Source organism: Lingula anatina, chromosome 4, assembly GCF_051362555.1.
Source record: "Lingula anatina isolate TDL-2025a chromosome 4, LinAna3.0, whole genome shotgun sequence".
In the NCBI taxonomy this organism is placed as follows: Eukaryota; Metazoa; Brachiopoda; class Lingulata; order Lingulida; family Lingulidae; genus Lingula; species Lingula anatina.
Window position 1 is genome coordinate 2,533,189 of NC_141770.1, and position 13,183 is coordinate 2,546,371.

Sequence of the window (13,183 nt, forward strand, 5' to 3'; positions counted from 1 at the left end):
GTGGAAAGATTGAACCGTTACATATACTTTCTTAAAGACAACACGACTGAGATGCGTTAGTTGCGATTTGCGTCACCTTGGCACACCTCACCAGCACATTCATCTTGTACTGGGTAATACTCTGTGTAGTCGGTGCACAGTAATTCTCCATTTCATGAAAAATGGCGCTTGGAAGAAGGCGTCATTCAAGTTTTCCGTAATTTTCCTGAATTGTGCGGAAACCTGCAAGCATATATGGTATGTTCTCTGTCGTGCAGAAACATGAATATATAGGGATTATTGAGCAATCGCGTGATTTGCGATCGGCTTGCTACTTTGACTTCTATAAGTATTTTAATAACACGTGTGTTTGTTTTTGTTTTGAAAAGTGCAGATCAACGTAAGCTTATGGAACAGTGGTTGGCAAAGAGGCTCAGGAATATCAGATAAGATCTGATGTTGCTTAATAAGGATCAGTTTATAGTAGAAATGTTGTTGCAGTTGTGAGTGTACAGAAAACTGCAGTTCGGCTGCAGTTGAACGTGGCAATGTTACTTTTATATACCGTTCTTATGCTATGGCACAGACTTCATTCTCACTAGTAGAAAAGATCGGCAATACAATTCAGCATGTATCTCTTCTCCCAGAGTTACAGATTCTCTACATTTTTTATTATCAGTTAAATATGTGCAATGATAAACCATTGATAGCTGATATAAGAATTATTACTCTACCATATAATAGAATAATATTTGCACAATTTGTCACAAATGATGAGATTAACATTTATGTCAAACAATAATTAAATGGAATAAAAAGCTAAATAATTTTGATTAAAGAGACTGCTAAAGCATTTTGAAAATATATTATTCATTTCAGGAAATGAGTGCATTGAACGGTGCAATGTCAAAATGAACCGAGCAAACAGCAATACACAAAACAACCGAATTCCCCAAATGAGCACCAACAACCAATTCTCAAAGCCAGTAATATCTGCGCCAAATGCAGCTCCAGTGCAAAGACAATCTTCTCGCGACCAGACAGCATTATTACAAAATCAGTCCTTGAAAATAGGTCAAGGTCAGGGTCATTTGCATAATGAAGGCCAAGGTGAAGGTCAATCAAAGAACAGTCATCAGAATCAGGCTCAGTCACAAATGAGTCCCCCACAGTCAACAAATGAGTCCGAGGCAGAGCTGCCCATGGAGTTGCTCCAAGCTGGCTGGAGGAGGTTCTGGAGTAAGAGAGAAGGAAGGCCGTATTATTTCAACAAGCTGACGAACCAGTCTTTGTGGGATTTACAACAGCTCTTAGACACACAGGTGAGGAGATGACAAGTGTTTGATTTCAAAATAATCCTAGATCCAGATGTACCACTGGTGTTTATGATACTTATTCTGTCAAAATACTTGAAAATAGCAAAATGGCTGGGGCAGTGTCTGCATCAGGGGGCAAAACAACAAAAATTTTGACTGCTAAGTCAGTATCGAATAAAAAATGAAAGAAGGAGGCACACTGATCCTGAAATATTCAAATAGACCCAACATGAAGTATTGCATGCATAAGCTGTTCAAAAGGTTAAAATAAAGTGTTCTTCACAAGTGGGTCTTATCAGACTAATACCAGTTACGGTTAAGTCAGTTAAGAATCCTGCCTTCACCTATGAAAAACCTCTGCAATTCAGTTTTTTGTTTCAGTTGGATCCCCTATCAGATCCACTTGGCATCGCCACGCCATCGCCCCCTCCCATGTCCCCCAGTGACATCCGTATGACACGGCTCAGTGTGGACATCCCTTCGCCACAAGTAGGGAACAAGAGGCGGAGTAGTGGCGAGGCGCTGGCGAGTCCTGTGAAGAGGCCAATGCAGCAGCCAGTCCCCATTATAAGGTAGGTGCTGTAGAAAAGTGGGTAAAGGAGAAGAAAGATGAGGGTTTCCTCCAGGAAGGGGATGATTTAAACAGTGTACGAGCCATTGTTTTCCTGTAGCTTCCCCTTTCTTTTATCCAGAGTGCAGAAATCTAATTTTTCCTTTTTTTACCTCAAGTGACACCTGAATCCCATGTCACAAGTCAACCTGAAAGTTAGTTCTTCCTCCTTTCCTCCAACCCCAAATCCTATCTGCAGCTTTATCTGACTATAGTGAAATACATTTTGGAGTAATTTAATGTCTTTCATGCTCTTACATTCTGTCCAAAGCTTTACATTTAATTTGGAAATGAAAGATTATTTTCAAAAAGATATGGACACAAAAAGTACTTCAGCATTCACAAAATTTTAAACTCTGGGTTAATTTGATCTGCTACTGAGAGAATGGAAGTGTAAGATGCTATAACAGGAAGTAAGCTTCAAATTTTGTTAGAATACATTAAAGAACCTGCTGCAGTGAAAGTAAAACTTGTTTAACTTTACAGTTTCTTTTACTCTACTGCAGTCTCACAATGGTAATAAGGATTTTTAATCATGTTTCTATATATTAATCATCTTTTTATAGATATTTTGTAGATATTTTTGTGTATAATTTAGATGATTTAAATAATAATGAAATCATATCATAACTTATCACATTTAAGGCATTAAGTTGTACACATGTTTATACTACAACAGGACTTGATAACTAGTGCTATAACTCTATTACTAGTACTGTCTCACATTTTAGGCATGAAAAAATATCAAAAGCTGTACACATATTTATCACTTTTTCTCCATCTCCAGCCCGACGTGGAACTTTGAAATCCCCACCAACGTGGTGATATATGAGAGAGCGATGAGTCACATCCTCCCTCCGCATCCTGAGGTGGAAGTTCTACGGGCACAGTTAATATTAAAGCTACGGCAGCAGTATCAGGAGATGTGTCACTCTAGAGAAGGTAAGTTCTAGTGAAGATTGATTTAGAAAATTTAGAATAGCTTTATTTATTAATTCTTTGTAATGTATATGGTTGAATGGTGGAATATTTTAAAGATAACTGATAAATATTTTAAACAGTACCTAAGGTCAGAAATCTTGTATTTGCTGGTCACTGGGTAACAGCCTTTAAGTGAGTGGTGATAACTGTAGTTTTATACTAATCTTAAAAGTTTAATATTTAAAAGATATCCCATAATAGAATAATAAATAAAAAGTGCATTTTAGAGTTTATGATGACAGTAGTTGAAATCTACAATGAAACAACCTGTTTAAACAAAACCTATTTTCAGGCATCGACTCTCCTCTAGAATCATTCAACCGGTGGCTGTTGGAGAGAAAGGTCATTGACAAAGGCAACGACTGCATGTTTCCTAGCAACTGTAGCCCAGAAATCTCCCAGTCCATGTACAGAGAAATAGTCAATGATATCCCTATCAAACTGGTCAAACCTAAATATTCAGCTGACGCAAGGAGGCAACTGTCCAAGTATGCTGAGGCTGCAAAAAAGATGGTAGAAACTAGGTATGGTTATTGAAGAATTGTTTATTTTATTTTTATTTATTAATTTTTTTACAGTGAAAATATTAAAACTATGAAAGTAATTCAAAGTAAAAATGTAGTCAAGTCTTCCTTAGAAGTGGCAGTTAGTAAATAGTACATTTTGATCTATAATTTTTGATTCCAAGGCCAAAAGGCAAAACTAATGGAAAAAAAGAAAAGATGTCTTACTTTTATGTTTCTTTAAGAAGTGGAACTTCTTAGGGCTTATCAACCTAAACTTCCCTGAAATGAAAAAGAAGAAGTCTAAATATTAAAATTGAATCAAGAAATTGTGACAAAACCTATGAGAACATTGCTGTGTTTCAGAAATGCCTCCCCAGAGAGTCGTAAGCTAGTCAAGTGGCACGCAGAAGATACATTCCAGTGGCTGAGGAAGCAGCCCAATGCTACCTATGATGATTACTTAGTGAGTGTGCGCACACACACAAACACACACACACACACACACACACACACACACACTGAGGAAACAGCCCAATGCTTCCTATGATGATTACTTAGTGATTGTGTTCGCACACACACACACACACACACACACACACACACACACACACACACACACACAGAGAGAGAGAGAGAGAGAGAGAGAGAGAGAGAGAGAGAGAGAGAGAGAGAGAGAGAGAGAGAGAGAGAGAGAGAGAGAGAGAGAGAGAGTGAGAAAAGAGAGAGAAAGGGAGGAGTATATATTCTAATCAGTTATTTAAAGCTGGCTAACTTAAGTTTGTTTATTTTCAATATCATGAATATCCTTGATACTCACTGTGGAATAAATTATTTTTTCTCTCTCAGGAACGTCTGGCTCACCTAAAGCGCCAGTGCCAGCCATACCTGATAGAAGCTGCCAAAGGCTCCGTAGAGGGCATCTGTAGTAAAATCTACGCTCTCTCCTGTGAATATGCCAAAAAAGTAAATGAGAAAAGCTGGCAGATTTTACAGGAGCACGGAGTTAAAGGTTAATATTTATATTACAGTTTGTAAACGTCCAAGCGCCATACCAAATTTAAACAATTTTTAATGATTAACGGACTTACTACTCGTGGATAGTTTTGTTGCAACCATCAAATATGTTATTCTTGACTTAAGCAATCAGAAAATTGAGGCGTTTGGTGAATTAATTACAATTTCTACGAGTTTTAATTAACATGCTCAATGTTTAGTGTATTTTGCTAAGAAAACAAAACAAAAATAACTGTGAATATCCAAAAGGAAAAAGACAATGCATCTTACAATGAGGGATTCCTTTTAAAGCAGTAATCTGTAAATTTTTTCTGCAGACCCAGATCTTTGATCTATTTCTTTTCTTTTTTCCCCAAATCTTTCTAAATCTCTAGAAAGAAATTTTATATCAACATATTATTTTTATCCATTTCTTTTTATTATTTACCAGACCCTAATCTTCCTGAATCTCTAGACAGAAATTTTATAACAACACATTATTTTTATCCAATTTTTTTCGTTATTTCCCAGACCCTGATCTTCCCGAGCCCCCGCGGAGGAAGGTGATGTGTTACCCCGTGTTGCTAGGTGTCCCCTGTCCCAGAATGCCCACTGTGGAGCATCACATCGAGGGCGAGACAACGTATGTTAGGTTCAAAGGTGAAACAATGAAGATTAATACGTCACATTTTCAAAAACTGGTAAGTCTCAACACGTTTGAAATAAGGGTTCTTGCTTCAAATTTTGAATTTTACTAGTATTATTTTCAGGAAATTGTAGGTAATTGTTGGGGGACCATATGAATTTGCTATTAATTTATACAGAAAACTTTGATTTTGATTTTGATACTAAGAAGTCAACATGGTAATTTAGGAGTATGTATCATAAAGTACATGCCTAAAAGTTTTTATGTCAGAAAACATTTAGGAAGAATTAAGTCTGATTTAAAATTTGGTCACTGAAATGCTGAAAAAGTGGTAATGGTGATAGAGAGAGCGAGTATTTGCCAAAAATATTAGTAGGTGCTATTGTCTATCACCCTGAGCTTCAGAGATAACTTGCCACTAACCTCTTCACTATAGCCTATCTTCATCGTGTCAAGTTACCTCTGACGAAAATAGTTTGACCTAGTTTATATAAGCCAATCGAATCCATGTTTCAAAATTTTTCACCAAAGTTTGGTGAAAACGCTGACTGGTTGACCGTCAATCGGCAATCCTCGGCTGATTCCGCAAGCTCCATACTAACAACAAAGTTATTGTCGAGTGCGGAGACATCCGAGTAGTTCCGAGTGCATAACCGAACACAAAGAAAGCATGGTGTCTCCTACGAGTGACTACGTAAAATAATGTGTTTTAACTTAAAAGTTATCTCTTGATTCTTTGCAAAATATGAGTATATCGGAATTGAATCCAGAGCAGTTTGAGGCCCTGCATCATTATCTACTAAGGGATGATGTATTTTGCGTGCTGCCCACAGGTTACGGCAAGTCCCTGATATTCAGCCATATCTTTGATTGGTCCGGATTTGAACAAAGCGCGCTTTGACTCGTTCGCGTTCATTGGCTAGATCGTTCAATGAGTCATTGAGTGCGGGCTTTAAATTTGATTGGCGGGCGGCGGAGGCTATCGAATGTGGTCAGAGGTAACTTGACACGAAGAAGATAGGCTATAGTGAAGAGGTTAGTGGCAAGTTATCTCTGAAGCTCAGGGTGTTGTCTATGCATATTCTAGTTAAAAAGTATAAAACAATTATAGAAAGAAATGGATGATCATTAATATCCTCAGCTTCTAAGAATGACTGCATACTGCAGATAGTTTGAAATTTTGTGTTATTAGTAATTTTATGGTTAAGGGTTTTTGTCTAAGGGTATACAAGTAAATTGAATGTAGGATTGCTGTAAAAAATAAAGATTAATTATAAAATTTATCTGAATTCAGGAACAGTTATATAGGTGGAACTGTAAAGATGACCCAAGGTTTGACAAATTTCTAGCAAGAGTTTGGTGCTTACTAAGACGATATCAGGTAAATAACAATTGATGTCAGAGCCTGTTACATTTAAGATTTTTTTTAAAGTTATCTGCTTTTAGTTTTTGATGAAAGGTTTAGATTTTTTTTTAAATTTTGCACAAGTTTCTTTCACTTTGGTAATGCTGAACAGGAAGATGCAGGGTAGAAAAGGTGTGATACCAGATGTTATTGCAGCTTAAATCTCTTATTCATCACGCAATTTCAGTTTTTACAGGTTTGTAATATTATTGTTTTGACAGACATTTATTTCTCTTCTACTTATTTCACAGGCTATGAGTGTTACTTGTTCTTTGTGTTATTTTACTAAACTAAATTGAAAGTCAGTATGATTCATAAATATACTTTATTCGCAAATGCCTTGTACCAAATCTAAATGGGTGCTGTCTTGGATTCTTTTGATAATTCAGTACATTTGATTTATTTCCATACTTTATTTTCAGACATACTTTGGGCCGCAGCAGAACGAAGGTTTCCTACTCCAGGGGGCGCTACCTGTCCCAGTGTTTGAATGTCTTCATCGTCTGTTCGGGGTGACATTTGAGTGCTTTGCATCTCCATTAAACTGCTTCTACAAGCAATACTGCTCAGCGTTTGCAGACATAGACTCTTATTTTGGATCCCGGGGGTGAGAAGTGGATTTAGTCTTTAATATTAGATCAGGGGCAGATTGAGGCCGTCTTCTGGGTCTTCCAGAAGACGGTCAGATTTTCAAGTTTACATTGACGAGTATCTAATTTTTTTCTTTCTAAGATGGTTAAATATGGAGAATGGATGAACAAAGATCATTTGAAAGACTGTCAGAAAATATTTTTGTGTCTGCCCCTGTAGATCATAGCTCAAAAAAGAAGACTTGACACTAAACAGCTAACACTTGTTATTATTGGGAAGAATTTAAAAAACATGTATGCTTTGTAATGTTGAATTTAGTAAAATAGACAAGAGACTGCCAAAGCAATAATTAGGTATCATAATAATTTATCACTTCAGGCTATATTATAATAATTTATCACTTCTGTCTATATTACAATAATTTATCACTTCAGTCTATATCACAATGCTTTATCACTTCAGGCTATATCACAGTAATTTATCACTTAAGTCTATATCACAACAATTTATCACTTCAGTCTATATCACAATAATTTATCACTTCAGGCCCATTCTGGACTTCCATCCAGTCAGCGGCTCTTTTGAAGCCAATCCTCCATTTTGTGAAGAGCTGATGGAAGCCATGGTGGACCACTTTGAGGTAGAACTGCCAGTCAATATTGTTTCAGACAGAAAAATTCTCCCAAAGTAATGCTGTTATACACTAATTGGCTTAGTTAAATGTTTGGAGCAGAGAAATCTGTCATGTTATTTTGGAAGCATTTCTGTTATTTTGTAACATTATGTATCACTTTCGCTGTGACTCACTGATATTAAACTTTACCAAAAGTGTGAAAGCATAATAAAAAAACCTTAATGTTTCGCATAACTTTGGACATCCACATGCTAAAACTCAAAGGTTTTAGATTTGTAATTGACTACATATTTTTAATTGGCTTTATATCCAAGTGTTATAAGTTTAACAATGTCCCTGTATGTTCCAGAGTCTGCTGGCAGAGTCCAGTGAGCCGCTGTCTTTCATTGTGTTCATACCTGAGTGGAGAGATCCACCTACAGAGGCCCTGGTCAGGCTGGAGAATAGCGTGTATGTTTACCCTCCTCCCCTCCCTCTCTTTCTCTCTCTCTCTCTTTCTCACACGCGCGCACACACACACACACACACACACACACACACACACACACAGATGCACTCTCTCTCTCTCTCTCTCTCTCTCTCTCTCTCTCTCTCTCATATGATGGGTAACTCCACAAGCTAAACACATTAACACATATTTGTTAATAAATGCACTGACATCACATGAAGTGTTGCAAATCAAAATCCATAAAAATCCAGTAATTGAACTGTTTGGACACATATTTTTAATTTAACTGAAATATTAAGGCATTGTAGACATTTAGTTGTATTCTAAGGAGGAAATTATCAAAAATAAAGAAAAGAATCCTTTTAATGAAAAATTTTAATATAATGATTCACCTGTTGTGTTTTGAGATGACTGTTTGTTCCCTTCTCATAATATTGTATCTTTTGATAGAGAAATCCTATCCTTTCACTGCTTCAGGTTCAAACGTGGTCAGGTGACCATCCCACCATTTGAGCACGAATACCGGCACGGCTTCCAGCATATATGTCCTAAGTAAGTGCAAGCAAATGGAAATCTACACAAAATTGTTTTATAGTGTCTAAAACCAAAATTAACTAAAGATTTTATTGTATGCAGTTTGTGAAAATTTGGATTTGATCAGTGATTTTGATTTATAAACCTAGAAAATAACAAAAATGCACTACTTATTCTGGTAAAGGTTTGTGTAGATTTTTATTTAGCTTCACTTGAAACATTTTAAATAATTATTTTAAATGTCTCTCTAGTTACTGTGATACTAGTACATGCATAAAACCTGTGGTTCAGAATTAACATTTATTGACAATTTTCAAAGATCAGTTAAACTATTTTCAAGTTGTATGACAGAAACATTTTAAGATGCCAATATCACATTGATTTATATCATTGTTCAGTGTTTTGTTAATATTTATAACAGTTGGTATAAATTTAATCTTATTTCCTCTAGAACTGAACTTAATATTAAGTCCAGCCATGCCACATTGGTGATATTTCTACAGAACATTGAATAACTCATTGATTTGTAACATTGTTCAATATATTATTAATATATTCAAATCTTATTTCATCTAGGACTGAGCTTAACGTCAAGTCCAGCCATGGCACCTTGGTGATATTTCTCCAAAACGAAGCAGGGTTTGTGAAGTGGGCGCCCACCACGGAGAGAGTAAATGAACTCCTACTGGCATACAGGCCAAAGGACAAGCTGAACTAGTGAAATCTGTCCAAGAGTCGACTGAAATGACTGAATCACTGCTATCACACTGACCAAAAGAAAAAGAAACGGCTGAGATGATCCATGATATCCAGGTTGTTAAAAGGTGAAGGTCATTGATGCAGTGGTACCACTGGGACAGGGTACAACAACACAGGGAAAGGTAGACTCAGCTACAGAAATTCTGAGACAATAAAAGAAGCTGATCAAGCTATGCGTGATGATAAGAGTGGATTATAGCGCCCATGAAAGTGAGTGAATTGGTAGCTTTTTATTGCACAGCTGAAAACTGGTGTTAATGTCTGAATAGCAGGTGACATAGCACATGACATCTTGTTAGCACAGCAGAGAAAGAATTCCTGGAGTGGCTTCTTAAGTATTAATTAACTGAGAAATGAAGCTTGAACAGCAGAAGACAAAAGAAAAAGATGAATATAACTAACATGACTGAAAATGGAGAAATAAGAAAGGCTACAATAGAAGAGAAAATGGCTTACTTTTTTCTAAGCTGTGCCCATGTTTTAAGCTGTGTGTGCCTGTAGATAGCTGGGGTTTGTTAAGTTTTACCTCTCACCCATGAGACTTGATTACAAGAGTTTCAAGAATTAACAAGAGCAGTTGGTATTCTGCTTAAATATTAATACTAGAGAAATAACAAGCTCAAAAACATTCTCACCTCATTTCTCTGTGGCAACTCCTCTGTGTCTGATTCCAGTAAGAATGGAGAATTAATGAAGTCAAGGCAGAAGATCTGTAGGTACACTAACGAGAAAACTACTTTTCTGCCTATGTCTGCATATGTGTCAGCTTTGCTGTCTAGTTTCTAGTCTCATTCAGTGCATGAAACAAGGGAATGTTCATATATTCAAGGATTTCTTTATTTTTCAAAGAATTTTTCTAAATCATGATTAAGGCTTCTCAAGATGAAAAAAAAGCATACATCCCTATGGTTGAGAATTGGTGACTTTATAGAGAATAGTTGTTCAGGTTATTTTAGAGTCGTTTATGAAACAAAAGAACATTAAAGGTATCCATTTATAAACAGTTGGTTTGATATTCCACTTAAGCTGAAAAAAATAGAAATTTGAATTGTAAACTTGAGTCAGTGTATACACATTTACTGACATTGCATTCTCCCCCATACTTATCATTCAAGTATTAACTTTGGTCTTCAGGTGTTGGATTATTTTTGCTATTGATGAATGATGAGTTGATATCAAGCCCCTATTCACACTGCAGTATACTCTCTATTTCACATCAGTTTGAGAGGCTAACAACTTTATAGCCAGACTGTTATGTAAGAAAGACATCTAAAGAGAGGCTTTGCACTAGTTGCGTCCAGATAAGCAGCTTCATAATTAAGATTGGTCTTAACGTTTGGAAGAGAATTTAGAAAAGGCAAAAAAAAAAAAAAAAACAGTAGTGTTTTTACACGAATTTGAAAGGAACAGATCTGGGGATCAAGTATCGCAACAAACTAAAAAGCTTGCCACTTAATTCCTGATTAGACACTGAATAGATTCCCCGCGGGGATTACACATCTAGCATTCAAGTGTGTTGGCCATATTTGATCCGGGGATCAGTTAGTCCGCTTTTCTGAATGCGCTCTAAGCATCCTCTGTTGTTTAGATAGTGAGAACTCTGTATATTCTCAATTTGTGTAGTTGCAGTTCAATTATTATTCTTAATTTGTACAGTATAAATTCATGAGTATTTGTTTAATACTTGGATTAAACTCTCTAATAATACTTTGTAAAAGTAAACATAATGAATTCTTTAGAAATGTTTTGTAAAAGTAAACAGCCTATGGTTTGAATTTTTAAACATAAGATTGGAATATGTTTATAGAAAGCATGAGGTTTTATTTCTATTTTTACTGCTTTTAACTGTTAAACCATTCAGGTTTTATTGCATGGTATTTATGAGTCTGTTTTTAGCTAATAGTATGAAATGTATAAAGCTTGATCAGGTAAGTGTGGTGAATACAAGGGATGTTTTGATTTCTTAGTAAGAATGTTAAGTTGAGGGAGTTTTTTTATCCAGTTCATTTAGGTCAGGTTTTTATGTTGATTTAAAGTTTTGGTGGGAGTGTAACAGATCAGCTTGTTAAAACAACAAGACACTGCTGGACGGCTATTTATCTGATTTTTATGTACACGAAACACATTTTCAGAAAATCCATATTAAATTTCTCTTAGCCAAAGTGAATAATCTGTGGCATTTTGCAATAAATTGCTTTGCCAAAATGGGCCTGAACATTATTTATTATAGCTCATATGAGAGGCTTTTTTTTCTTTTCATTTTATTGCCTTTAGCTTTCTTTTTAATTGCCATAAATGTGTATAATTTAACATAAAGTGTTTCTCTGTCAGGCTGATATTAAACTGAAGAAAAAAGAGAGTTCATGGTTTAAAAAAAATCAAAATATCTTAATGTCTTAGCCCTTTGCAGTGAGGGGGAAATTCTTATTGGCATTTACTGTACATTGCTTATAAATTTGTATTTTCGTATATGTTAGTCTTTTTGTATGTAGTTTATAGCTCGGTGAAGAAAACTCTTCTCTGTAGTATTATATTGGATAAGATCACATGAGCTTTGTGAACGGGTAACTATAGCAAAATACTAAGTATTGAAATGGAATTTGCTGGATATGTATGTATACATAACAATAAACCCTCTATCTTCAGGGTCAGTTTTCCATCACAGGTGGGAGAATTAGAAGATGTTATTTCAAAATGTTGAATTTCTTGATCAACCCTCACAGGAATTTTAGAAAGAAATAGATGCCATTTTCAACTTGGCTTTTAGATAATAACTGTTGTAAATGAATAAGCATCAGTGTTAAGCTAAAGGCCAACTTACACTGCTAGTTTGAAGCTGAGCTACCACCTAGTCAGGTTTGTGTTGTTTGCCCTTTTGAAATAAACCCTGTGTATATTTTTCCCCAGTCTCTCCCATTAGAAAAAGGCATCAGTACAAGAACCTGTTTAGCTCAGCTACTTGTCTGAAAGAAAAGAAGCTCAGCTTGTTGTTCTCAGAGTGTGTTGGTCTTAAGGCGCAGCTGCATCAGACTTCGCGCACTGCAGCAGTTTTGTAGGTGTTCATATATTAACAATGAAGTATTTTCTTATTTTTCTAATCAGTAAGGTGTTTTTTAAAGAAAAGTACCATTGGTGCTTGCTTGATTTGTAGTTCAGCAAGCATTCTATAGAGGTGTTTTTTTTTTTTTCGTTTTTTTTTTTTTTTTTTTTTTTTTTTTTTTTTTTTTACTTAACAGTCCAACCGGGGGTAGATGTTTGCACAAATGTTGCTTTTTCACGTATGTGCACTTCTTGTATGTTGTATTTAAAAATCATGAAAAGAATTTTAATATTATTCCTAGTTTTGTTGCCAGGGGAACGAAATCAATACAATACAATAAAAGCAGAAATGCCCCAAAAATGTAACAGCAGATGACTCGACTTGTTTTTGCTCTAAAATTCCATTTCAAAAATTGGGAAAAATCCAGCAAACTTTACCACAGGTATTTATCTCATTTTGAGGCAGTTTCCGACAATACTGTAATATACCAAAGTACCCTGAATGCACTTTCCAATTGGTAATTTCCATCAATCTGTAAACATTAAGAAAGCAGAATAAAAAGTTATAGGCTGTATACTCCATGTATACTTCACTGTACCTATAAAAACGTTTTATTTTATAAACTTCACCAAACTATCATAAATAAACTGCAAGTTGCCGGAATAAAATTCTGGTTTACCCAAGATTTTAGTCTATCGGCCCGCAGCCTGTCCCTGCGCCTTGACGCAGGAAGGGGAGTGG

At 35.7% G+C, this 13,183-nt stretch overlaps 1 protein-coding gene across 1 annotated transcript; it reads left to right on the forward strand.

The window, feature by feature from the left end:
* The first annotated feature begins 147 nt into the window (after window positions 1-147).
* Window positions 148-12,807, forward strand: LOC106158373 (mRNA (2'-O-methyladenosine-N(6)-)-methyltransferase). The gene is made up of 14 exons (XM_087011466.1): window positions 148-237; window positions 859-1,301; window positions 1,677-1,867; window positions 2,693-2,847; window positions 3,179-3,410; window positions 3,756-3,855; window positions 4,239-4,401; window positions 4,917-5,086; window positions 6,326-6,412; window positions 6,859-7,043; window positions 7,574-7,667; window positions 8,011-8,111; window positions 8,587-8,661; window positions 9,220-12,807. The coding sequence occupies exons 2-14, from the start codon at window positions 891-893 to the stop codon at window positions 9,359-9,361; spliced, it is 2,106 nt and encodes a 701-aa protein (XP_086867592.1). The 5' UTR covers window positions 148-237; window positions 859-890; the 3' UTR covers window positions 9,362-12,807.
* Window positions 12,808-13,183: the final 376 nt, after the last annotated feature.

Coding starts and splice junctions, on each gene's coding strand:
- LOC106158373 (XM_087011466.1), top strand. CDS start 891: ATGAACCGAGCAAACAGCAATACACAAAACAACCGAATTCCCCAAATG. Junction 1,868..2,692: donor CAGCCAGTCCCCATTATAAG/GTAGGTGCTGTA, acceptor CTCCATCTCCAG/CCCGACGTGGAACTTTGAAA. Junction 2,848..3,178: donor GATGTGTCACTCTAGAGAAG/GTAAGTTCTAGT, acceptor ACCTATTTTCAG/GCATCGACTCTCCTCTAGAA.